Source organism: Mus caroli, chromosome X (genome assembly GCF_900094665.2).
Source record: "Mus caroli chromosome X, CAROLI_EIJ_v1.1, whole genome shotgun sequence".
In the NCBI taxonomy this organism is placed as follows: Eukaryota; Metazoa; Chordata; class Mammalia; order Rodentia; family Muridae; genus Mus; species Mus caroli.
This window is the reverse complement of record NC_034589.1, coordinates 1,309,132-1,334,329: the sequence shown is the minus strand read 5'-3', so window position 1 is coordinate 1,334,329 and position 25,198 is coordinate 1,309,132. Positions and strand designations below refer to the sequence as shown.

At 41.7% G+C, this 25,198-nt stretch overlaps 1 protein-coding gene across 4 annotated transcripts in view; it reads left to right on the top strand.

Annotated features, from left to right (window-relative positions):
* The window catches only part of Clcn5 (chloride voltage-gated channel 5), a 172,276-nt gene that overhangs the window by 123,342 nt on the left and 23,736 nt on the right, over positions 1-25,198 (top strand). For 3 of the 4 annotated variants that reach the window (XM_021152880.2, XM_029473284.1, XM_029473283.1), the window contains 3 exons: positions 18,499-18,650; positions 21,196-21,295; positions 24,343-24,530. In XM_021152880.2, the coding sequence (XP_021008539.1) occupies positions 18,499-18,650; positions 21,196-21,295; positions 24,343-24,530 (440 nt within the window). Of the gene's footprint in view, positions 1-16,103; positions 16,297-18,498; positions 18,651-21,195; positions 21,296-24,342; positions 24,531-25,198 lie in introns of those variants that run through there. The other variant, XM_021152881.2, reaches the window with a different exon arrangement.

Sequence of the window (25,198 nt, the reverse complement as noted above, 5' to 3'; positions counted from 1 at the left end):
ATTTCTTTTCTGGTCCAGTCTATTTGGAGTTCTGTAGGCTTCTTGTATGTTCATAGGCATCTCTTTCTTTAGGTTTGGGAAGTTTTCTCCTATAATTTTGTTAAAGATATTTGCTGGCCCTTTGAGTTGAAAATCTTCATTCTCATCTACTCCTATTATCTGTAGGTTTGGTCTTCTCATTGTGTCCTGGATTTCCTGGATGTTTCGAGTTAGGATCTTTTTGCATTTTCCATTTTCTTTGATTGTTGTGCCGATGTTCTCTATGGAGTCTTTTGCACCTGAGATTCTCTCATCCATCTCTTGTATTCTGTTGCTGATGCTCGCATCTATGGTTCCAGATTTCTTTCCTAGTGTTTCTATCTCCAGCGTTGCCTCACTTTGGGTTTTCTTCATTGTGTCTACTTCCCTTTTTAGGTCTTGGATGGTTTTATTCAATTCCATCACCTGTTTGGTTGTGTTTTCCTGCAATTCTTTAAGGGATTTTTGTGCTTCCTCTTTAAGGTCTTCTACCTGTTTAGCAGTGTTCTCCTGTATTTCTTTATGTGAGTTATTAAAGTCCTTCTTGATGTCCTCTACCATCATCATGACATATGCTTTTAAATCTGGGTCTCGCTTTTCGGGTGTGTTAGGGTGCCCTGGACTGGCCGATGTGGGAGTGCTGGATTCTGATGATGGTGAGTGGTCTTGGTTTCTGGTACCTTTACCTTCCGCTATCTGGTAAACTTTGGAGTTAGTTGTTATAGTTGTCTCTGTTTAGAGATTGTTCCTCTTGTGATTCTGTTAGCCTCTATCAGCAGACCTGGCAGACTAGCTCTCTCCTCTNAGTTTCAGTGGTCAGAGCACTCTCTGCAGGCAAGCTCTCCTCTTACAGGGAAGGTGCACAGATATCTGGCGTTCGGACCTCCCTCCTGGCCGAAGATGGAAGGCCCAAAGCAGGACCTGTCCCAGAAGCTGTGTTGCTTTGGCCTGTCCCAGAAGCTGTTAGCTTCTGTAGTCCACACTCTCACCTGTGCAGACTACTTTTGGCAGAGTCTCAGAACCACGATGTCTCCAGCTGATGGTGAGGCAAAGCCCTCCAGGGCCGGGCAGACACCTATCCACTGGCCGGGAAGGTGCCCAGATGTCTGGGGCCCGAAAAGGGGGCTGCCTCAGAAGCTCTGTGACTCCCGCCTGTCCCAGAAGCTGTTAGCTTCTGTAGTGCACACTCTCACCTGTGTAGACTACTTTAGGTGGAGTCTGGGATACATTTTCAAAAGGTGCTGAGAAGATGCTATACTCTTTGAGTTTGGGTAAACTATTCTGCAAATATCCTTTAGGCCCATTTGGCTTACCACATCATTTTTCTCTAACAATTGTCTGTTTAGGTTTTGTGTGGTTGATCTGCTGTTGGTGAGAGTGGAGTATTAAAGCCTTCCACCTTCAGTATGTAAGGGTCAGTATGTGATTGAAGCTGGAGAAGTGTTTCTTTCAAGAACTTGGGTGCCCTTGCATTTGTGGCATAGATGTGAAGAACTGCAATATCCTCCTGGTAGATTTTTTCCATTGGTAGGAATTAGTGTCCTAGGAAACTATGTCTTCCTGATTAGTTTTGGGTCTATTTTGCCAGATACTAAAATGGCTACACCAGCTTGCTTTTTAGGTCCCTTTGCTTAGACTGTCCTTTTTTCCCCCATTAATTTTATCCCTAAGGTGATGTCTGTCCTTGATATTATGTGTGGTTTTAGTCTTTGTCTTTTTATTGGGAGAATTGAGAGTACTGATATTGAGAGAGATCAGTGACCAATAACCATTGATGCCTGTTATTTTGTTGTTGTTCTCTCTCTTCTCTCTCTCTCTCTCTCTCTCTCTCTCTCTCTCTCTCTCTCTCTCTCTCTCTCTCTCTCCCCCTCCCTCCCCTTTCTGTGTGTGTGTGTTTTGAAAATATTTTCTTTGACCTGGGATTTTTCTTCCTGTATTCCTATTGTTCTTAGTTTTGGTCTTTTCATAGTGTCCCAGATTTCTTGGATGTTTCATGCCAGGATTTTTTGTTTTGTTTTGTTTTATGTTTTCTTTGACTTCATGTGTGTCTACAGAGCCTCAGATTCTCTCTTCCATCTCTTGTATTCTGTTTGTGAAACTTGACTTGGTGCTTCCTGTCACAGTCCCTAAATTTTTTCCTTCCAGATTTCCCTTGGTTTTGGTTTCCTTTATTAATTCTATATTGACTTTCAGGTCTTGAATGGTTTATTCATTTCCTTCCACTGTTTGTGTTTTCATAGATTTCTTTAAGGGATCTCTTTGTTTCCTATTTAGGTGTCTTCTACCATGTTCAAAAATGCTGTTTTACAGTCTTTTTCTTTCTTGTGTTTTTAGCTATATTAGAACACTCAGGGCTTGCTGTGGGAGGGTTGCTGAACTCTAGAGGAGACATATTGTCGTGGCTGTTATTGATTGTGTTTTTATGCTGGCATGTAGGCATATGGGTATGGGAAGATTGTAATTCTAGGTCTTTGGTGGGTGTTTTGTTCCTTGGTTTCTGTTTCCTCTCTGATTCTTAGGAGAGTGTTGTCTGCCTGTTGCCTGTGGGAAAATCTGGGGTAAAATGTGTTTCTGGGCATTGCTCCCTGAGACTTAGGAGTGGGGTTAGGCTTGTGGTGGTGGAGGGTCTGTACAAGGAGGAAAGTAGGGTGTTCCAGCAGAATCTGCTTAGTCCCCTGGGAATGGGGGTAGAGAGTGAGGAGATTTGCCCAAAAAGTCTGCTTCAGCGCTGGGGATGTGGGAGAACTGAAGCTCTTCAGTTTGCCTGACTGCCTTCCTGTTTGGAGTAGCTCCTGGTTTCCTAGGGAGTGCTTGCTGGAGTTGAAGGCTGGGACAAAGTAATAAGTTGGGGGAATAAAGTTTGGAAGTGAAGATCTGTGTTATCCTCTGGAGATGGGTGTAAGATGGATGGGAAGGCAGGCTGCAGAGCTGGAAATGAGACTGGGGGATCAATTTGGAGGAGCAGAGGGAGAGAGGAAGATCTAATTAGCTACCTGATTACCAGCCCAGCCCGGCCTGTGGCTTCTCAGTGCCTGCTAGAGCTGGGGAGGAGGTGGGGGTTGGGAATGTCAAATAGAAGATTTGGGGGAGGGAGGGAAGATCTGTGGGATCCACCATGAGATTAGGTGGGAAGAGCCTGCTGCAGGTGTTCTGTTGTTGATGTGGGAATGAGACTAGGTTTGGAGAATCAAGGGAGGGGGGTTAGATCTGTATTTAGATCCTGCTTCTCTGGCTGGAGTAGCCTGTGGGCTAACTGGGAGTGCCTGCTGGAGATTGGATCCTTATCACAGCCCCAATCTCCAGCAATTGGGGAGGGAGGTCAGGAGAGGAAGATCTGAGGGCATCCACAGTCTTGGAGCAGGGGTGGGGGTGGGGTTCTGCAGGTATTCTGTTACGAGTTGCACGTGGGACTGAGAGATTGGATTTGGAAATCCAGAATGAGAGGTGAAGTCTGCAGTCGGCCTACATGCTCCCTCCGCTGGGCGATTTCTCACTGCTGAAGTTTTCCTTATAGGTTTTTAACTCTTTTATTGTCTTGTTAATGATTACATCACACTTTTATAATGATTTTTATGCATTTTAAAAAATTCTAATTCTACCATTTCACTCATCCTTTCCCCTCTCCAATCCCTCCCATGAACTTATCAACTCTCAAATTCATGGCCCCTTTCTATACTTTTATATATTCTTGTTCCACCTCCCCCCCCCCCTCTGCTGACCCCTTGGGACTGGCTAACCCTTTCCAGGGTATTTCTCTGGGGGAAGATCATATCCCCTGCTTTCAGCATTTCCTTAATGCCCATAATTATTTGTTACGATTGAGTCTTAAGGGCTCTTTGTGCTGTGAATCCCACCCCTTTATTAGATCTATGCTTTTCAAGCTCATGGCTTGGCTTTTTATTCTCTTAACGGTAGTTTTTGAACTGGAGAAATTGAAAATGTTTTAATTGTCATAGATCAAACCTAAGCCTTGTGTGTATTAGACCAGCATTCTACCCTTACACTACACCCCCAGTCTGCATATTTTAATGTAATCATTTTTATTGTTTGCTTGTATTACTTATCTCATGTATCATAACTAACCTAAATGAAAGATGTAAAACTTCCAGGAGCTAACATAGAAGAAATCCTACCATGGTCAAGGATTACTGATACTTTTTAACCTATAATCTGAATGGTATTATCTAGTTTGAGTTAATGTCTGTGCCATCTCTTTTTCCTTGAGTCAGTGCTGTTGCCCAGGTTGATCCTAACAGGATAAATGTGTCCCCCGCCTTCTTCAGGCTACCTGGGTAATCAAGCACAGCTGGATGTGGTTAATGTGTGCCCAGACTTTGCAGTCCTTGAAAACAGTCTTTGCTGCGTCCATTGAATTAGTTCTCCGTTTTCATCATAGATTGGGTACATCATATTCATGAGTCTTTTGGGCTCTGTATCCTGTTCCCTTTATCTGCTGCATCATTCCTTTTGTCGATACCATTCTGTGTTCCCTGAGTTTGATCCCTTGTAATGCCAAAAACAAAAAATCACCTTGTTTTGATTATCTATAACTTTACAGTAAATGTTAAAACTGGTTTGTGTGAGTCCTCCAACTTGGTTTATCTCCAGTACTGTGTTGGTTGACTGTTCTACTTGTTTTTCTTTTCCACATGAGCTTTGAAGTCAGGTTATAGTGGCAACAGAATCATTTGCTTGGTATTTTTACTGTTGTTTTTATTTTGAGTTAGGGTCTCTCTACATAGTTCACTCGGGCCTTGAACCTGTGGCTTCAGTCCTTAAGTACTAAGATTTCAAGTGTGAGACACCATGCCTGGCTTCCCTGTTTTTTCTAATAGACACTTTAAACTTAATGATATAAATTTCCCTCTAACACTACTTTAGAAACAGGGTGTGTGTGTGAGTGAGTGAGTGAGTGAGTGTGTATTTGCAGTTCTTGGGTCAGAACACCAGGATCTCATACATGCTAGGTAATCACTCTGCTATTGAAGTTGAAACTACTTTTAAAATGTATTTACTACTTATTTGGTGTTGGGGACTAAAGCCATGGTCTCATACCTGCAGATCAATCAATTCTACTGTCTCAGCATCTTTTCTTTCTTATTTTTTTCCATTTTTTATTGGGTATTTAGCTCATTTACATTTCCAGTGCTATACCAAAAGTCCCCCATACCCCCCCCAACTCCCCTACCCACCCACTCCCCCTTTTTGGCCCTGGCGTTCCCCTGTTTTCTTTCTTATTTTGAGACAGAGTCTTTCTAAGTAACTCAGGCTGACATTTAATATAACTCACTGTATAACCTATGTAAACCTCAAACTTGTGATCCTCCTGCCTCAGCATCCTGAGTAGCTGGGATTCAGATGTGCATGCCTACTACCTCCTATAATATTGATAGTTTATTTTTCATTTCATATAGGTACCTCTGTGTGTGTGTGTAATATTGAGAGATGGTCTCATATAACTCAGATTGGCTACAACTTTACTATGTAGCTATGGCTTGCATTGAACTCCTTGATACTTCCATCTCCCAAGTGCTAGGTTTACAGGCCTGTACCACCATGCCTGGCTTACTTGCAAAAAAAAAAAAAAAAAAAAAGATTAAATTTATTTGGAGAGCTTTTAATCCATAGTTTAGATGAAAGTATGATGTATAATTTTCAGGGATGAGGGAGTGGAGCTCAGCTCTTCTTCTGTTGCTGTTTTATAGTTTAATTTCATTGTGTTGGGATTTATGGCAAATAACTAGGCATTGAGATGTGTTTACTACTCAGGATAACTAGGCATCACAGGGGTCAGATTCCTATTGTACCTTTGTTTCTTTCCCTTCTTAATTCTTTGTTTGCCTACATCTAACTCCTTTAGAAATGGTGTGTCTTGCAAATCTTTCAACTGTAATTTACCCTTAGGATACCAGAGCCCTGTTGGAGTGGTGCTTAAGCAATTGGATTCTTAGTGTTTTACTGGGACTGTATCTTGTGACTATGAACTTCACAAGTTCTCCAAGTGATACTTCGCACCTCTCTCCACCCTCTAGAATTCACAATCTACTTCCTTGAAGCCCTGGCCCTGCTGAGTATGTATTTCCCCCCAGGTTAAACTGGAAGGCTGGCTGGGGGATGGAATGGCAGGAATGCCCTTCCCTCCAACCAGGAATAAGGTTCAGGCAAATTACTTTCCCTCGGAGCATATTTGTCTGTTGTGTAGAAATCTCTGGGCATATTTCACAAGGACTACTTATCTCTCCCCTAGTCAAGGTCAGCAGGTCTTTCTAGGATCTTCACTGTGAGAACTTGGGGAAGATTCTGGCAGTAGAGCTTTGGTGTGGGACTGGAGACCATGGGTTTCTCAGATTGATGCTAGTCCACAGCTCCAGCAGTTCATTCGCATTGCTATTTGAGCATAGCTACCTTTTGTTATTCTTCTTATGGCTCTAACTCGCTTTATTCCAGGTAAGCAGATCATGGCTGGGAGTCTTCGGATAAACTATCTCTTCAGACTTCAGTGTGACAGTTTCTTCTGTAGCCTCAGTTCTCTGACGGGTCCAGTTTAAAAAAAAATGACTTTTTTGTATATCTAGCCTTTTCTATTCTAAGGATAACAGTAAGAGTTTCTAAACTGTTTGCTTGGGAAAAGTGAATTTGGAAGTTCTGTATTTACTGTTATTTTTGATTATATTTAGTTTTGGAGTTTTTGAGACTAGGTCTCATTCTATGGCCCAGATTAGACCAGGCTGCCTTTGAACTCATGGCTTACTCTCTGGGGTACTCCTAGCTGATTTTTTTCTGTCCAAGGGATTGAGGCTCAGAACTTTTGCATGCTACCATTTGGATTACCCCCACCCCAGCCCCCTATTTATTTACAAACAGTGAATCATCCTGTAGTGATCCTTTGATAGTACTGAAATTTGTGAGATTATTGTCTACATTACTTTGTTCAATTGATGTTAAATGGTAAAGGAGAAGAGTATTGTAGTGCTTCAGGGGCATGGACTGTATGGTACCGGGGGCAAAGATCATTGCTGTCATCAGTAGGTTCTCAAAATGTATCTGGTAACCACGTTACCATGTACCTGGAGCTCTGGTTAATCATATGCCAAACATGCTGGATCCCAGTGAGGGACCAGGTTGTTCTAATCCCCATCAATGAGCTTTCCTTTTCCAAGGATTGGTAGTGCCACTTTATAACTTTGCCAGAAGAGTTCTTTCAAGTAACTATACTGTTTTGAATTCCTCAAAGTTCAGGTCCTCTCAAATGTTTCTCAGTATAGTATTAGTGACCAAATAAAAGCATGGCTAAAATATTACCCAAAGCTCTAAGGCATCCAAAAATATAATTGTGAGAGGCAGAGGCAGTAGACAACTCCAAGGAAACAGTGTTTTTTGGGCACAGCAGGGCAGCTGCAATATGAACTCACAGTGGTTGTGATAGCATACATAAGTCCTATGCAAGCCCAAGTCTGAGCAAATCTCAGCATGGGGCTGAAATCCCAGCCCAGCTGCAGGGCTGTTCTCACCTGTTACCTGCTAGAAGATGGAGAGAGAGTTTTAGTAGATTCCACACATTCAAGAATATTGAACAGCATAAGGGAAGCTGTGTGTGTGTGTGTGTGTGTGTGTGTGTATGTATGTTGATGGGGGGTCGGAGGGAAGAAAGGGAAAGAAAAAATGGTGCAAGTATATCATCATGTTTAAAAATAAAAAAAAAATATTTAAAAAAGGATACAAAGTTGGGTGGGTACATCTTAGAAGAGTTGTGGGGGGTAAATGTGATTAAAAATCTAAGAAATTTCAAGAACAAATTTTGTGTTGTGTTGGATGTGTATTATAAAAATAATATGAATATCTGCTTTGCTTTAGTGCTGACAGATCTGTAAAATCCACCAATATTAAGGCAGTTGTATACAGCTAATGCAGTGTGGAGCTACAATTATAAGTTATACTTTCTCCCTATTGGTTGATATGTCCCTCCACCAGAAAGAGTTCCTCATTTACAAAGCCACCTTCCTGTTAAGGCTATCCTTCTAGTGATCACAGAAATTGTCTCTGGATCTGTCCCTAAATACTCCAGTGCTCTGTCTCCTGGAACATGCTTCTGCTCTTTGCATGCCCTGTCTCTATCCCTCTGTGTTACTAGTTTTCTTTGTTTGTTTGTTGTTGCTGTTTTATTTTCAAGACAGGGTTTCTCTGTCTAGCCCTGGCTGTCCTAGAAGTCGCTCTGTATACCAGGCTAGCCTCAAACTCAGAAATCCGCCTGCCTCTGCCTCCCAAGTGCTGGGATTAAAGGTGTGTGCCACCAGTGCCTGGCTCTTTTTCTTCTTTTAAAATTATTCCTATGGGCTCTGGAAAATTAGCTCAGTGTTGGGTAGAACACTTGCCTAGTGTGTGCAAGGCCATGGGTTTCATTCCTAGCACGTAAAATACTGAAATTCATATAGTCAATGTCATGTAGAAATCCCCCTCTTCTTCCTACTCCAGATATAACTAACAGGGTACCTGTCAGTTCAGTTCTTTCTGGATCTAGTTATGCCCATAGACTGACTGTCTCTGACTCTTTCAAGATCTTTCTCTCTGATTTTTGAGGGTCTTAAGATGAAATTTGTGCTAATCCTCCTGCCTCAGCCTCCCAAGGCTAGGATTATGGGCATGCATCATCATGTCAAACTCTCTTTTTCTTATCCCCACCCTCCCTCCCCGAAATGTCTCAGAGCACATCAGTCCCACAGGACTGGACTGTTTCATTGATCCCAGATTTGTAGTACTCTAGTCAGCACTGCAGTGAGCAACATGTATACTGCTGTGTCCAAATAGAGCTGGCTTTAAGAATAATTCTCAGATCAGTTATATATGTGACTTTTTTGGTCATGTTTTGTTTGCCTACGCTTTGTTTTTGAGATAGGGCCTCTTGTAGTCCAGGCTGGTATGGAACTTGCTATGTAGCTGAGTCTGGCCTTGAATGCCTTCCTTATCCTCCTGTTTCTTCCTCTTAAACACTAGGATGACAAGAGCATGCCAATATGAGCAGTATTTTTTGTTTGGTTGGTTTTGTACTATTAGAGATTGGATCCTGCGCCTTGAAGAGCTCTAACAGTGACCTAGAGCTCCAGCTATGGAGTTTAATACTCATTTTCTATACATGAGATCACATTCTTCTTGTGGATTTTGGGAGAGTCTCCTGGTTGGTATTCTCTTATTGGCAATCTCTTGTCACTATGCCTTTTTTGTTGTTGTTGTGTTTTGAATATTGATAGGGAAAACCCAGATGTAAGTTACTAGGCAGAGTCATGCTACCCAGATGCTTTCTTAGCACTGTGGTTTGTAATGTGTATTTTAGGACTGTTTTTCCCTATCCATTACATTACAAATCCTTATGTCAGCATCATAAATGTGTAACTTTCGGAATAAAGAAGGAAAGAAACACAGGGTACTGTCTGGAACAGGCCTGGTGAAGCAGGCTTGTAATGACAAACAGCCGAGGAAACTGAGACTGGAATAATGCAGGCTCAAGAACGCTGTGACCCCAGACAGCCTAGTGAGATGTGGCCTCAAAATAACCAAAAGTGGGACTCACTGATAGAATACCTGAGTCCCATGTGTGATGATGCTATAGGTTATCAGCTAAGCTTCTTTATTGCCAGTTCTGCATTTGTTTGTGTGGCATCCCAGCTAGTAGAAGCACAAGGAGAGCAATCCTCATGTTGTTTGTCCTAACATTGGCTAGTAGCACCCTGGCTCTACTGTTAGTGAAACCATGTTAGATCAGGAATGTCCAGATTCAAGCAGATGCTGGGAGGAGGACATAGAGATGGAAACCCCCACAGCTGCGAGGCAGAGGGGTATATGTAGTGGAGACAATGGATGAGTACCAGAATTTATATCCCTGCTCATCTTCAGGATTCCCCTGTTCTTTTCTGTTATGCTTTACATTCTCATTTTTGTCTCCTAATCCTCAAAAATCCCTTTAATGGCATGTATATGGAATGTGTTGCAATTCGATTATCTAGTTCCCTCATAACTCTTTCTATCGTTTGACTCTCTTTAGAGTTACAGTCAAGAGTTTTGTCTTCCCTGTCTTTCCCATGTCTTACCTGCCAGTTATAAGCTGTGCTGTGACTAAAGCCCAGCTGAAGATTCCTAAGTGAAGTGAGTACAGGGGTGTGATACTCAGATCAAAACAGGACACTGCTCAGTTGATTGCTTGTTGGATCCTGTACTGGTGTGCTGTCTAGGTATATTTGTTGATGCCAACTGCTGGACTGTGGGAAAGCTCAGGCGTTTTCAAGGGATGTAAAAGGCACTCTTTTTTAAAATATTTTTTATTAGGTATTTTCCTCAATTACATTTCCAATGCTATCCCAAAAGTCCCCCATACCCTCCCCCCCACTTCCCTACCCATTGCCATTTTTTTGGCCCTGGCGTTCCCCTGTACTGGGGCATATAAAGTTTGTGTGTCCAATGGGCCTCTCTTTCCAGTGATGGCCGACTAGGCCATCTTTTGATACATATGCAGCTAGAGTCAAGAGCTCCGGGGTACTGGTTAGTTCATATTGTTGTTCCTCCTATAGGGTTGCAGATCCCTTTAGGTACTTGGGTACTTTCTCTAGCTCCTCCATTGGGGGCCCTGTGATCCATCCAATAGCTGACTGTGAGCATCCACTTCTGTGTTTGCTAGGTCCCAGCATAGTCTCACAAGAGACAGCTATATCTGGGTCCTTTCAGCAAACGCTTGCTAGTGTATGCAATGGTGTCAGTGTTTGGAGGCTGATTGTGGGATGGATCCCTGGATATGGCAGTCTCTAGATGGTCCATCCTTTCATCTCAGCTCCAAACTTTGTCTCTGTAACTCGTAAAAGGCACTCTTTGGGAAAGAGGTTATCGAGAGATACGATAGTATTTTAGTATTTAACCACCTGAAGATAATTTATAGATGTGCAGCAACAGAACAACAGAATTACCCAAGGTCCATGGAAGTATTTCAGAGTCTCATATATTCAGCAGTATTCTTCAGAGTTTAGAGGTGAGGCCCAGTTGGCTGACACGTGCTTTTTGGCCACTGCCTTTGGTAAGTGGGGAACCAAAATAGAAAGCAAGACACACTGCCGATGAAAAAGTGCCACAAATGTTGACTAATTATTAGAGTGTTGCCTAGACTGTGCTCTTAAGCATGTAGATGAAGTGGAGTGTGAGCCTGTATGTTATGGGGTGATCACCAGTGGAAGAACCAGGGGAAGACTGGAACAGGGGAAATAGGCATGGGAGTGAGAAGTGACCCATAATGGGTTCCTCATTCCTATTGTCAAATGGGTTCCCCTTAAATGACCACAGCATGAGTGTCTCATGCTAGGCATCTTGCTGCATTTATATTCATACATGGAGTTGTGTTGCCTATAACATAGCCCCATAAACCCAAAACACAGCTTTAAAAATAACTATTTTATGGACAGCAACCCAGTCCATTTCTTTAAATATTTATTTGATAGAGTAACAAGTAATGTTACTTAAAACAATTCTTCAAGGTCTACACAGGAGTTGTTTTTTCTCCTTTCTTGTGTTTTTGTTAGTGTTTAACTGGTTCATTTAATCAGTTACTATTCAGCCCCCTAGGTAAATTTCTAATGGCTTGTTGCTTGGGGATTGGAATAAACATTATTCCCCAATCAGAATTTATAGTCCTGCATGTAAGGGGTTTTCTAGTTTTAAGCAAGGTGATTTTGTTGGGAGGGGAAGCCTGGAAAAGGCCTTCTATAGTACAAAGTGGGTTCAGTGATTTCATTTGTATGCCGCCTTTTTAAGGTAGTGTGTTTGTAAGGACCATTGCTGAGTCTTCAGACATAAATATAACTTATTGAGAGGCCAGTTCAAATTTCACTCCCCCTTTTCTGACTGGCTTACTGTATGCTTTCTCTAGAGTTGGGCAATGCAAATCAGTCTTTGAGGGAATTTTTCTTTTTATCATTTAACTGGATTTTAATGTAAATCATTTTCCTTTTAGAACATCAAATTACTTTGTGCATGCACCATTCACCATGCTATCAAAGCTTGAGACAATTTTTACTGTTTCTCACTTATTTGAGGCAAAAATCTAGACTCACTTTTCTGCCCTGATCTGGAATGTCGCCTTTATTAATTTTACTCTGCTTTCTTCTCCCTGCATGGATACATTAGATGAATTCATAACACAGAGTTTTTAAAAAGGCACTTGCATTTTGTTGCATTAATCACACCTTGCTAGTTGCTCCTCCTGCCCCCTTTGACCAGCAAGTTTTATGAGTTTCCTTTGTGTAGTTGAGAAGTCAGCCTGCAGCGGGGCATGCACAGGAGCCTCAGTTATTTGTCAGATCAGTTGCAAAGAGTTAGTGAAAGAGTGTAAGCTACTTAATCGGGCTCCCCAAGGAAAGCTCCGACGAGCAGCACCATTGCCATCTTCTTCACACATCTTAGATATGTTATACTTACCATTCTAACCCTTATGGTGAATATTTTTAAATCACATGTCCGCACTTGTTCTAAATGTTCTTTGAAAGGTCATCATTGCTCAGAGTTTTCAAAACATCACAGTAGGAATCACAACTTTGAAGCTACCAAACGATCCGGCTAGATCTATGTTGTGGAAAGATAACTCTGCTTGGCTCTAAATATTTACTTTATTATGTTTTTAATCATATGATACATCAAAAACTGGTAAGCATTTTGTGTTATTTCCCAGACTTTCAATTGATCTACACTGAGCATTCTTTATGGTGAACAGAGTACAAATCTGGCAGAGAAGGGAATAGAGGCAAGAAAAGACTCAGCTTGTCAACTGAACCCGGTGACTCATTTCTTAATCTAAATTGTAATTAAACCTCATTTTAGCTCAAAGCTACACCATGCCTCCTAACCCTCTAGTACTCAAAAGAGCTTTACAAAAAAAAAAAAAAAAAAAGGCTGGGCAGTGGTGGCACATGCCTTTAATCCCAGCACTTGGGAGGCAGAGGCAGGAGGATTTCTGAATTGAAGGCCAGCCTGGTCTACAGACTGAGTTCCAGGACAGCCAAGGCTACACAGAGAAACCCTGTCTCGGAAAACCAAAAAAAAAAAAAAAAGAGAGAGAGCTTTACTTGGGATAGAAAAGGTTCCTAGTATAAAAGTGTTGTTTACACCTTTGTTAAATCTGTGAACATCATGAGAAATTGTCAAATTAATGTTGTTAACATGGGCCTACCTATGCAAACTACACTGATATATAAACTACTTAAGTGCCCAGACATGTTATCTGTGCTAACCTGGCTGCTGTGTTCTATGTCTGCTGAAATGTGAAATTCTTTAAAACCATATGTCCTGCTTGATAATATAGGTGGCTATCAGTGGTCTTCAGATACTATAGTTAAAATTGTGATTAATAAGGACTAACTTGTAGGAGGCCTTTGAGTCTGGGAATATAATTTTCTTTTAATCTGACAAAGTAAACATTCAGTTGTGTATGAGACTCACCCTGGGCTTACAAACAACTCTTGCTTTTTGCAATGTTTTAACTCATTGCCACGTAAATATAGTTTCCACCCCGTTTGAATTCTGTTCATTAATGATCTGTTAGTTCATCAAGATGTAATTATGATGAACTAAATGAGTATAAAGTTCATGTAGAGTCTTGCACTTCATAAAATGGTGTTGCATTAACATTTCAGGATGCACTGGGCTGAAAGAACCAACTGGATTAATAACATTCAAAGCTCCACATGTAGGGTCTGATTATTGGAGCACACTGTAACTGGGTCAATGTTAAATGGCGGCTGTCCTGCTGATTCACTTAGGGAGTTAAGAGATGACAGTTTTATTCTTCTTTACTGGACTGGCCTTACTGCACAATTAATTAAGACCTGCTTAAAAATAGCCTTCTGGATAGGGCCAGAGATGGAAAAGCCTCTACAGTAATGGAACCTTAGGAGTGAAGTTACTATCAGGGCTGCAGTAGCTGTTCAGCCAGGTTGGATTAATGATTACAGAGCATGCTGCTTTCTTTTTACAAAGAGCACTCCTTCCCCCCTTCTCTACCCTCCTATCTACTTGTCTCCCTGCCTTCCTTCCCAACTTCCTGTTCCTCTCCCATCTTCCTCTGTTCCTGCCTTCCTCCCTCCCCCTTTCCCCTTCCCCCTTCTTTCTTCCTTCCTCCCTTCCTTCTTCCCTCCCTCCCTCTCCCTCTTTCTTTCCAAGACCTCACCATGTAAATTGGGCTGTCTTCAAGTTTGCAGCAATCCTTCTGCCTCAGCCTCCTGAGTTACCAGAGTTATAGTTCTGTGTTGCTATCCCTGGCATTATTTTTAGTAGCAAGGATTGAATCCAAGGCCTGCCAGGCAAGTGCTCTACCGACTAGTTTATAGCCACAGCCCTTTCTATCTTCTCGGTTGTACTCTAGGGTTTCCAAGTGGTCGGGTGCTAGTCAAGAACTGACTTTGGGGCTGGAGATGTCAATCGTTTGGTAGAATGCCTAGCATGCATGAAGCCCTAGATTTAATCCCCAGTACAACATAAAATTGGGTGTGGTAGCATATGTCTGTAACACCAGCACTCTATAATTTCAGTACTCAGGAAGTAGAAGCAGGAAGATTAGAAATTCAAGGTCATTCTTAGCTATATAGGAAGCTTGAGGGCTAGCCTGTGCCATATGGAAGCCTATATTTTTTGTTAAAAAATGGTTTTTGTGGTAATTTGATATGCAACTCAGTTTTATTGCATTTTTCTTTTAAAAAGTGTTGTACTGGGGATTTAACTCAGGACCTTGGGCATGCCAAACGTGCTACCTCAGAGCTACATGTCTAGCCCCCAAAGAACTCTTTGTATTTGTGTGTGTGTGTGTATGTGTGTACACATGCATGAGCATGCACACGCACACACACACACACACACACACACACACACACACACACACACACACACAAGAAAAGGGGAGAACAGAAGAAAGATCTCAAGTGCCATCCATCCTGTTTTCCTCTTTGCCATTTGCTTTGTCCCCTTTGAGACTAGGCTTTACTCAGCATGAAGCTCCTCTCAGCTAGGCTGGCTGAACAGTAAGTAGCTCTGGAGATGCCCTTGCTGCTGCGGGCCCCATTCAGCTCTACCAGAGGGAATGCTGAGGATTTACTTCTCAGGTCCTCATGCGCCGAGGGGAGGGGGGGCGGCATGCACTCTACCCACTGAGCTACCTCCCCTAGCCCAAAACAATGATAGCTTTGAAACAGAGGCTTGCTATGTTGTCCAAGCTGACCCAGAATCTGAGGCTCACGTCACCACCCTCACAAAGGAATTGAGACTTCAGGTATGTTCCGGGGCACATGCTTTTACAGTTTTTTTCTTTAATTATAGTGTGTACATATGAAAGGACACACAACACATATGTGTATTTTTGAATATACAATATATACATGCGTGCTTTAAAGAATAATTGAAGATGGTCACTTGTTACCATATCAGGAAAACTGACCAGCATTTCAGAGGCCTTCCTTTTGCTGCATATTCTTCACAGACTGCAGTTTTGTCTGGTAGATCCTATCTTTATGTCATTTTCTTCCTTTTGGTTGCATTGCAGTGATTCATATCCTAAAATTTAGGCTTGCCTGCCATTAGGTTCAGGAGTAGAGCCATGCTGTTATGAGCTCTTTTATGTCTGGAATCTTTCAGCATTATGTTTGTGAGATTTAAATTAAATTTTATATTATTTTATTTTATTTTGATTTTTTTTAGACAAGGTCTTGCTGTTTCACCCAGGCTACTTGTAAACTTGCTAGCCTTCTAAGTGCTAAAATTACAGACAGATGCCACCAAGCCCACACTAGTGGTTTATTTAAAATGTAGTAAATTAAAAATCGTACTAATTCTAAAGTTTCTGGACATTTCTACTTTGATGCCTGGTCCTTTCTGCTAAATGGGGTATGAAGTATAAAACTTGCCTGAACTCTCCTCTTCTGAGCTGACAACACCTCCCCCTACCCATTTGATGGCATTTGTTTAGATGAGACTACATCTTTAAGGCTTCTGTGCTAGGTTAAAAAATCTTCCTTTCTCCAAGGCCGGTCCAAGGGTCTGGTCATGTGATCTCATCGGTGACATCACACTCTGACCAACCGGGAGCACTGGTGGCTCTTTAGGTGGCGTTTGTTGCAGTTAAAAGCAGAGAAAGCAGCAAGTGCCCTTCTAAAGCTCCCCAGAGCGGGCCTCCTGTAAAAGCCCCTCAACCTAAATGAGCAAATGCGGGCTGCCAAGGTTGTTTCTTCCTTGAGGCAGAAAAAAAGAAAACTGTGAACGAAGGTAAGCAGACTGAGCCCAGCCCAGGCTGAAGCATGCTCCGGGAGCAGGGGATCTGGAGAATTGCAAGCAGTCTGTAGTAGGATTCTAATCACTGCCTGCCCGCGCATTACGGGCCTGATAATTGCCTCTCTAGCAGGAGACAGACGACAAAGGAGGATGCAGTGGTGCTCATGTTACCTAGTGATGTAATAGGATTCTCTTTTTCCTGCCAGGACTCTGTTGCAGATCTTCATTTTGCCTTAAAGCTGGGGGTGGTGGAGGAGCTCGTTTGATATATATTGTAACCTTAGACAGCTATCTGATGCTTCTTAAAATCTTTCACAAAATCCTGCGCCCCCCCCCCTTTCCGGAAAGGAGAACTCTGAAACTAGAAATTCAATGGAAGCCTTAACCTGCTTTGAAGGAGTCAGTTTCTGGTTGTTTGCTGTCCTGCGTTCATGTCAGCATTTTAAGTTGAGAATGGAAACAGCTTCATTCAGCTCTCTCCTTCCCACACACTTTCTTCTCTTTCTGCCCCTTTTCTCCCTCCAAGCTCTTGAGCGTAGCAGCTTTCTTCTTTATCAGCATGCCACGGACAGGCTAGGCTAGGCTGGGGTGGTGATTCAGCAGACATCCATTTTACAGCCAGGTAGAAGTGAAGATAGGAAAAGGACTTTGGTTTGAGGTTTTAAGATTAACTTGCTCACCTCCTCCAAGCCACTCCAGTGACTCACCCACCCGCTGATGATTAGGACTCTGCTGAGTTTTTCCTTTCAAACCTCCGAATTGCTTGTAAAAAGTGTGCTGAATTAGGCAGTCAGCAGACTTCCAGTTGGTAAAACAGGTTCCATTTATCTTGTTCATTTAAACTTCTGCCATGAATGTGCCGCTAGCTGCGTTGGGCAGGGAGGTGACAGAGAAAGAGTCAGCTGAGGCCAACTTGGGCCTTTGCTGAAGAGAGGTTGATTAGCGAATAGTCTGGACGAAGCCTTTGTCCCTGCCAGATTGGTGTTGCAAATGAGAGATTTGGCTGTGTGAGTTGAATGATGGAATTACTCTGCGGTCTCCCTGTGTGCATTTATATAGATTCCTCAATGCTGTTTTTTACATTTCTAGTTTACTAGCAAAATATTGCTCCATCAGATGATGTTGCCAAAATATTTTAACAAGTTTATAAGCAATACTTACCATGTGTCAGTACAACTGCTTAGTTTTAAATATTCCCTCATCCTTGCCATTTGTTGAATGCATTTTGGATCATCTGATGTTTACTATCACATATGTGCTAAGGCAGTGTGGGGAGCAAGAGATGGTGACGCATTTTTATAACACCAGTTACTCAGGAGGCTGAGATAGGGCAATCACTAGTTGTAGCTATGTCTGGGTAATGTAGTGAGATTTGACTCAAAGGGGAAAGGAAGACATTGTAGGAAGGCTATGATAAATTCAATAGAGAGAAACTATTGAAGATCTGATAGTCTAGAAAAGGAAGATGAAACATATCCACACCTAAGTAGCTGTAATAAAAAAACAAAAAACAAAAAAACTAAATACCAAGCAGACTAAAAACCATGCTTAGTGAGCACACTCGGATGTTGCTTAGTTCAAGGATCAAGGAAGGACAGTTCATTGCTAAGCCAAGCATTGTTGTTTAAATCTCTACTTGTAAATATTTAACTTTCGGACATACTGTGAAAAAGTCTCTACCAGCCCATTATATTGGAGATCAAAGCATTCTATCTACTGAAGGAAAATTTGTACATTCCAATCAGCTTAACTCTTGAAGAGGCCAGCATTCTTTCTTTCAAGTCTCCAACTGGGTAAAAAACCACCTCATAGGATTAAGTTACTGCCTTACGAACTATAAGATAGTTCTTGATGTGATAGATTTGCAAAGCCTTAGAGCCTTTCATCTCCTTTCCATAAACTGAAATACCTAAACTGCTCCAAGCTCCTTCCTGTCTTCTGTTCTGTAGATACTTTCCCACTACACACTAGCTTCTGTCATTTCTTTCTTTCTACTATTACTGTCCTGGGTCCCTGTCCATTCATAGTGTCCTTAGTTTCTCCTTAGTTGAGCCTCGATCACAGAAACCCGTGAATGTGACGGATATCTCAGTAGGTGATCGCATTGTACCATAACCGTAATCATCAGATAGTTTACGGGGACATTAAAAATGTTGGCTGTCCAGTGTACTAATGTCTGTTTGCTCTTCAATACAGGGAACAAGTCATACAATGGTGGTGGAATAGGCTCTTCAAATAGAGTCATGGACTTCTTGGAGGAGCCAATCCCTGGTGTAGGGACCTATGATGATTTCAACACAATTGATTGGGTGAGAGAGAAATCTCGAGACCGAGATAGGCACCGAGAGGTAAGGCAGTGATGGTGTGTGAGCAACTGTTTAGCAACATGGGGGATGGGCGTTAAAGAACTAAATTTGTTATAGACTTGCCTTTTCTCAGCCCCAGAGCTGATGGAATCTGACTTGGATTGGCAACATAGGGTTTCTTTCTTTTCTTTCTTTCTTTTTCTTTTAATTTCTCATCTTTTTTGAGATAAGTCTTACTCTGAAGTTTAGGCTGACATGAAACTCACTTATGTAGCACACACTAACTCCTGGATACTCTTTTGCCTCCCCAGTGTTTGATTAACAGAAAAGAGCCACCTTACCTGGCTTCATTTTGTAAGATGTTTCTGTTTTTATCCTTGGTTTGAAAAGTTATGCCTAGTGATTTCTCTTCCTGTAGAAGGTTGTTGAAAAGGACAGTCACAGTCTGGAAATGCAGAACATGCCTCTACATAGGTGAAAAGGAATGCCCAAGGCCTCTTCTCCCATCTCTTAACACACCGTCTCTAAAACCAAGCAAAGTAAACGGGCCTCTTTCAACGGTCTAAATAACCAAATTACCTAACCCTACACTGTACTGAAGATACAGGTTCACCTCTGTATGATTATAGCTCTTGTAAAACCATAAAACCAAAGGAAATTTAAGCACTCAGTACCAACAAAAACCACAAGACTGATCAAAGTAGCAGCCAAGATGTTAATTTAATGCATAGGTATTTAGAGCTATGGTGTAGGTTGTATAAGTTTAACAAAAGAATTTCAGCTGGGCGTGGTGGCACACGCCTTTAATCCCAGCACTCTGGAGGCAGAGGCAGGTGATTTCTGAGTTCGAGGCCAGCCTGGTCTACAGAGTGAGTTCCAGGACAGCCAGGGCTATACAGAGAAACCCTGTCTCAAAAATCAAAAAAAAAAAAAAAAATAACAAAAGAATTTCCTCACCTCTCTTCTCACAGAACTGGGAAATTTTCTCAGAGCCTTCTGCCTGGATCCTTTGATTCTTTTCTTATTGTTATTATCTATTGTTTTATTGAGACTTTATTCAGGCTAGCCTGGAACTCACTGGCTTGATCATCTAAACTGGATAGAACTCTGATCCTTTCTCAGAGTCTGCCAAGTATTCTCACCAATGCATGAAACCCAGAGTTTTGAGAAATGCCGTTTTTTTCAGGGATGCATTGCTAGTGATTGAATCCAGGGCTTGGTAAAGGCTAGGCACTATTCTGTCGGTAAGGCATAACTTAAACCCTTTTCACTTTTGACTTGGAAACAGGCTTTCACTGTTAATCAAGTTGGCCTTGAACTTGTTTAGCCTAAGCATCCCAACTGATTTCACTTTGTTTGTTCTTCCCTCCCTTCCCCTCCCCTCTCTTCCCCTCCTTTCCCTTCCCCTTCCTTCCCCCTCTCCATTCCCCTCCCCCCTCTCCTTCTTTCTTTGAGACAGGGTTTCTTTGTGTAACATCCCTGGCTGTCCTGGAACTTGTTCTGTAGGCTGGCCTTGAACTCAGAGATCTATCTGCTTCTGAGATTAAATGTGTACACTGCCACCACCAGGCTCAGTTTTCTTTATATCGTGTCTTTTTTAAATCTTGTAATTTAGTGTCATGTAATGGGGAGGGGGTGAGCGCACACATGCGCACATGCACAGACATGCATTCACATGCCACTGGGCCATCTTGTTGGCCCTCAAAATATGTTATAAAGTTCCTTTTGATATTTTATAATTTATTATTCTTTGTGATGTTGCTGCAGATGAAGGTGGGATAAATCAATTTTCAGGATAAGAAATAGTGGTTTAAAAAAGGGAAGTACCAGTAAGAACACTGGCAGAATATTGGTCTCAAAAATATGGACATGTACCAGCAAGCTGGATAAGTGTGCAGAAGTAGTTGGTGCGAAGTCTGATGATTTAAGTCTCCTCTCTGGAACCCACATGATACGAGACAACAGACTTCAGCAAATTGTTCTCTGACCAGTTCTTGCATATTCTCTCATTCTCATTCTCTCTCTCTCTCTCTCTCTCTCTCTCTCTATATATATATATATATATATATATATATATATATATAAGCTTAAAGCTAAAATAAAACAAAATAAAAATATGAACACTGTGGCTTTAAATGGTAAGACTTAAGCACTCAAGCTTTGTGTTTGTGCTGTTATGTTGTGCTGATCTCTGAAATCTAAGGAGCCATGCACCAATATCACTTAGTATCTGGGGTGACTGAATCAGAGCCCAGGAGAGTAAACTTCAAGTTGCCTCTCAGTTCTGTCATTATTTGTTTATTCCTACAAAGCAATCTTCACTGGGAATCAGCTCTTCTTGAGACAGCTGTTATCCAGGGCAGGAAAAGAAGTCTGCAATACACAGGTTGATGGTAATAAGTGGAAGTATACCTTGGACATTACAACAAATTGGTGGAGTTCAATAAAAATTCTTGGTAAATTGGTCCAGTTAAATAATTCTCAATTGTTCTCTATTCCCAGATAGTTTATATTTTTCTGCTCAACCATTTGGAGATGAAGAAAAGATATGTTTAAAGTGAACCAATGTTCTCTTTTTTCCCCCTAGATTACCAATAAAAGCAAAGAGTCAACATGGGCCTTAATTCACAGTGTGAGCGATGCTTTCTCTGGTTGGTTGTTAATGCTCCTTATTGGCCTTTTATCAGGTATGGTAAACTAGAGAGTTTTTTCATTTAGTTTACATCCCAACCACAGTTTTCCTTCCCTCCTCTCCTACTAGTCCCTCTCCCCCTACATCCCTCCCTCCACCCCTCCTCCATTTCTCTTCAGAAAAGGGGCAGCCTCCCATGGATATCAACCTGCCTTGCATATCAAGTTGGAGTAGCACTAGGCTAATCTCCTATTGAGCTAGAGGAGGCAGCCCAATAGGGCAAAGGGTCCCAAAGGCAGGAGACAGAGTCAGAGACAGCCCCTGCTCCCACTGTTAGGAGTTCCACACGAAGACCAAACTGCACAACTATAACGTGTAGAGGGCCTAGGTCAGTCCCATGCAGGCTCCCTGGTTGGTGGTTCAGTCCCTGTGAGCCCCTCATCTCTGTGTATGAGTGTATATGCACATGAGTGTGCACATACACAGGTGGCATATAAAATAAACATTTTAAAAATAATTGCATAGACTAAAGGTTGGCAGTGTTTTCTTTTTTATTACAGGGGTCAGATGATCCTAAATATTTTACAAGTCATGAGTTCAATGATCTCTAAGCTCAGTTTGTCTGCTGTACAATGTTATGATCATTTTAAGGTAGAAACCAGCCCTAGTATCTTCCTGCTTTTGTGGAAGAGCCCTTTTTTGTGTGACACAATTTTTAAAGAATTTTTAAAAGGATCCATGCCACTCTGCTGTTGTTCCACAAAACTATTTGTATACCATAGGTAAACAAATTAGTCCGACTGTCACTGGGGCATCTTTACTGACAGACGTAATCCTCCGGACCAGATTTGGCCCTCGCATTGTAGTTTGTCAGCCCATGGTTGAGGACACTTAGCTGTACCTTCTGGCTCTTCCAGGAGAGAGGAGCATAGAGGAGGGAAGGTCATACATTTGGTGATCAGAAACACTTCAGCGTTCTCAGAGAAACCCCAGCTATATGTTGGGAGCCTGATCTCAAGTGTTGATAGTCATTGGAAAGAGGGGAAGGACAAAACATTGAAATGGCAGGCAAGGAGAAGACACAAGGCGATTCTTTGGGGGTGGGGAAAGTTAATAAAATCTATAGCTAGAGAAGAAAGAGCCATTTGTAAAAGGGAGATATAGAAATAAAGAAGACAGGACTGAGATAGTAGTGTAAAATACAAACTGCACATATGAAACAGCCAGAGGATAGAGCAAAGCACAGAACTAGAAGGCCTTGTTAATTTTGTGAATCCAGGCCGCCAATGTAATAAAACTTGGAACAGAAACATCAGGGCTGGAGTGGCCAAAAGTAGCTGTTAGAAACCGCTGGATTTGACTAGTTAATTCAAGTCGGTGGTAACACTTGCAGTACTTACCAAAACATACACAGAACATGGCCTCTCTCACCCGACAGAGTGTAGGTACAATATCCTCAACTGTTTAATGTGTTTCTTGTCAGTGACTTTTCCCCTCTCGTACACACAGGGCATTTTGTTTTTAAATGTTGGAGACCCATAACAGAGACAGTGTGTCTGTGTGTAACAGTCTGGAGATTCAGGGGCTGTGAGTTTTATAGCACCTTTAGCATTTTTCCTAAAGCAGGATTCTGGGCCATTTACTTTCTCTTGGCCAGAGTTTCTTCCTTTAACTGACATATGACAGCCAGAAATAAAGTATATTAACTATTTTAGTGCCTATCAGCTTACCAGTTATAGTACTTATGGTCCCATCTTTTATTATCTTTCCTTTCTCATCAATTTTTTTTGATGGATATTCTATATATCCTTACTTGGTTAGACTGAGACTTTTTTGAGAATTTTCTGCTGATGCATTTTTTTAAACATTTATTTATTTACTTTACATCCCAGTATTTCCTCACACAGATCCTTCCCCCATTCCCTCCTTCCCTTCTTCTCTAAGAAAGGGAACCCCCTTGGATTTGCCACCCTCCTGGCACATCAAGTCATTGTAGGACTAGGCGCATCCTCTCCCACTGAGGCCAGACAAGGCAGCCCACTTAGGGGAATGGGATCTACAAGCAAGCAAGGATTCAGGGACAGCCTTGGCTCCAGTTGTTGGGGGGACCTGCATGGAGACCAAGCTGCACAAATGCTGAGACCAATTTAGCGTCTTTATACCCTGGGGTTAGTAGACATCCAAAGTGTCTCTGGTTCCATCCAACCTTCTTTGCATACAACACTCTATACTGCTATAAATGTAATGTCCTTAGCTTATAGTCCCTTCCTGCCACTGTGCAAGTTCTTCTTGTCCATGATGCAAAATCCTGCTGTCCAGGATTTACCTGTCCCCCACAGTCTCCATCAGTTTCCCTCTATAGGCATTGCAAATAAACATCATGGAAGATTCTTCAGTGTGGGAAATTTATATTCACTCAACCTGATGTGAGGGAAAGTCACATAGCCTTTTTGTTTTACTTGTTTTTGCTTTGAGATGGAGTCTCATTATTTAGCCCTAGCTGACATGTTGAATAGACCAGGTTAGCCTTGAAGTATCAGAATACTGGGATTAAAGGCCTAGCAAGTCACATAATTGTAAACAAATTCCTTCCTTTATGGATGTCAGTCCTAAACTATACCTAAACAATCCCTTCACTATGCCAAGGAAGTTTCAAGACCAAACTCTTCCCTCTCCCCCAAATAATTTGCTTTCTCCCTAGTTCCTCCTAGTATACATATTTCACAGATACTGGTGTTTCTTTTTAATCATCTGTGTGTGTTTGTGTCTGTGTGTGGGGGGATACATGTGAGTGCAGGTGCCCAGGTACTTGGAGCCCAGAAATATTTCTAGAGCTGGAGCTACAAACAGTTATGAGCTATGCGATATGAGTGTAGGGAATTGAATTCAGGTCCTCTACAAAAGTAGGATGTGCTCTTAAGCATCTCTTCAGCTCAACACTGGTGTCAGTGTAGGGGTAGTAAGTGAATTATCAAGCAAGTCAACCATCAGAAAGAAGTTGTATGAGAACAACTAGGACTGATAGAACGTGTTCTAATTCCCAAAGAGAATTTCAGAAGTGGAATTTACCTTTGCCTTTCCCTTTCTTCCCCACTAAACCAGGTTCCTTAGCTGGCCTGATAGACATCTCTGCTCACTGGATGACAGACTTAAAAGAAGGGATATGCACAGGGGGATTCTGGTTTAACCATGAGCACTGTTGCTGGAATTCTGAGCATGTTACCTTTGAACACAGAGACAAATGTCCAGAGTGGAATAGCTGGTCCCAGCTCATCATCAATACAGATCAGGTAACGTCCAAGCACTGATTTCTATAACACTGAATTTCATCCTTCTATGTATTTCTTTTTTTGTACTGTACTTCTGGCAATTATGAAATCTTGCCCTATTTTTGTTTGTGGAAAAGAAAGTGGGACTAGCTTGTCTTCTTTTGTGGTTTAAGTTCTGCCCCATTTCTATCAAGTAAGACATGTTGGAAGCATTTTCTGCTTATATTTAAAAGTTTGGTTTATTTTAAAGAAGTCTTATATTTCTTCTGGTGCTTAGCTGTTAGTACATAGTATAGCTTAAAATTGCCTTTCTCAAACAATTTCAATAGAAATTTCAGAGGTAGAGAGCAGGTTAAGATGTAATTTCTAACAACATTATAGAATGTTTAAAACATGTTTATCATATAGAAACACAAAGCAGGTTATCCCTGAGCACTGAATTAGAACAATCAAAAGGTCTATGTTTTATGTCAAAATGCCAGAGATGTAGGAAACAAAGTTGTGTAGTCTTCTTTTATGGTTTTATCAGTACATTCATTATTGCCTCTACTGGCTAGTTTTGTGTCAGCTTGACACAGCTGGAGTTATCACAGAGAAAGGAGCTTCAGTTGAGGAAATTCCTCCATGAGATACAACTGTAAGGCATTTTCTCAATTAGTGATCAAGGGGGAAAGGCCCCTTGTGGGTGG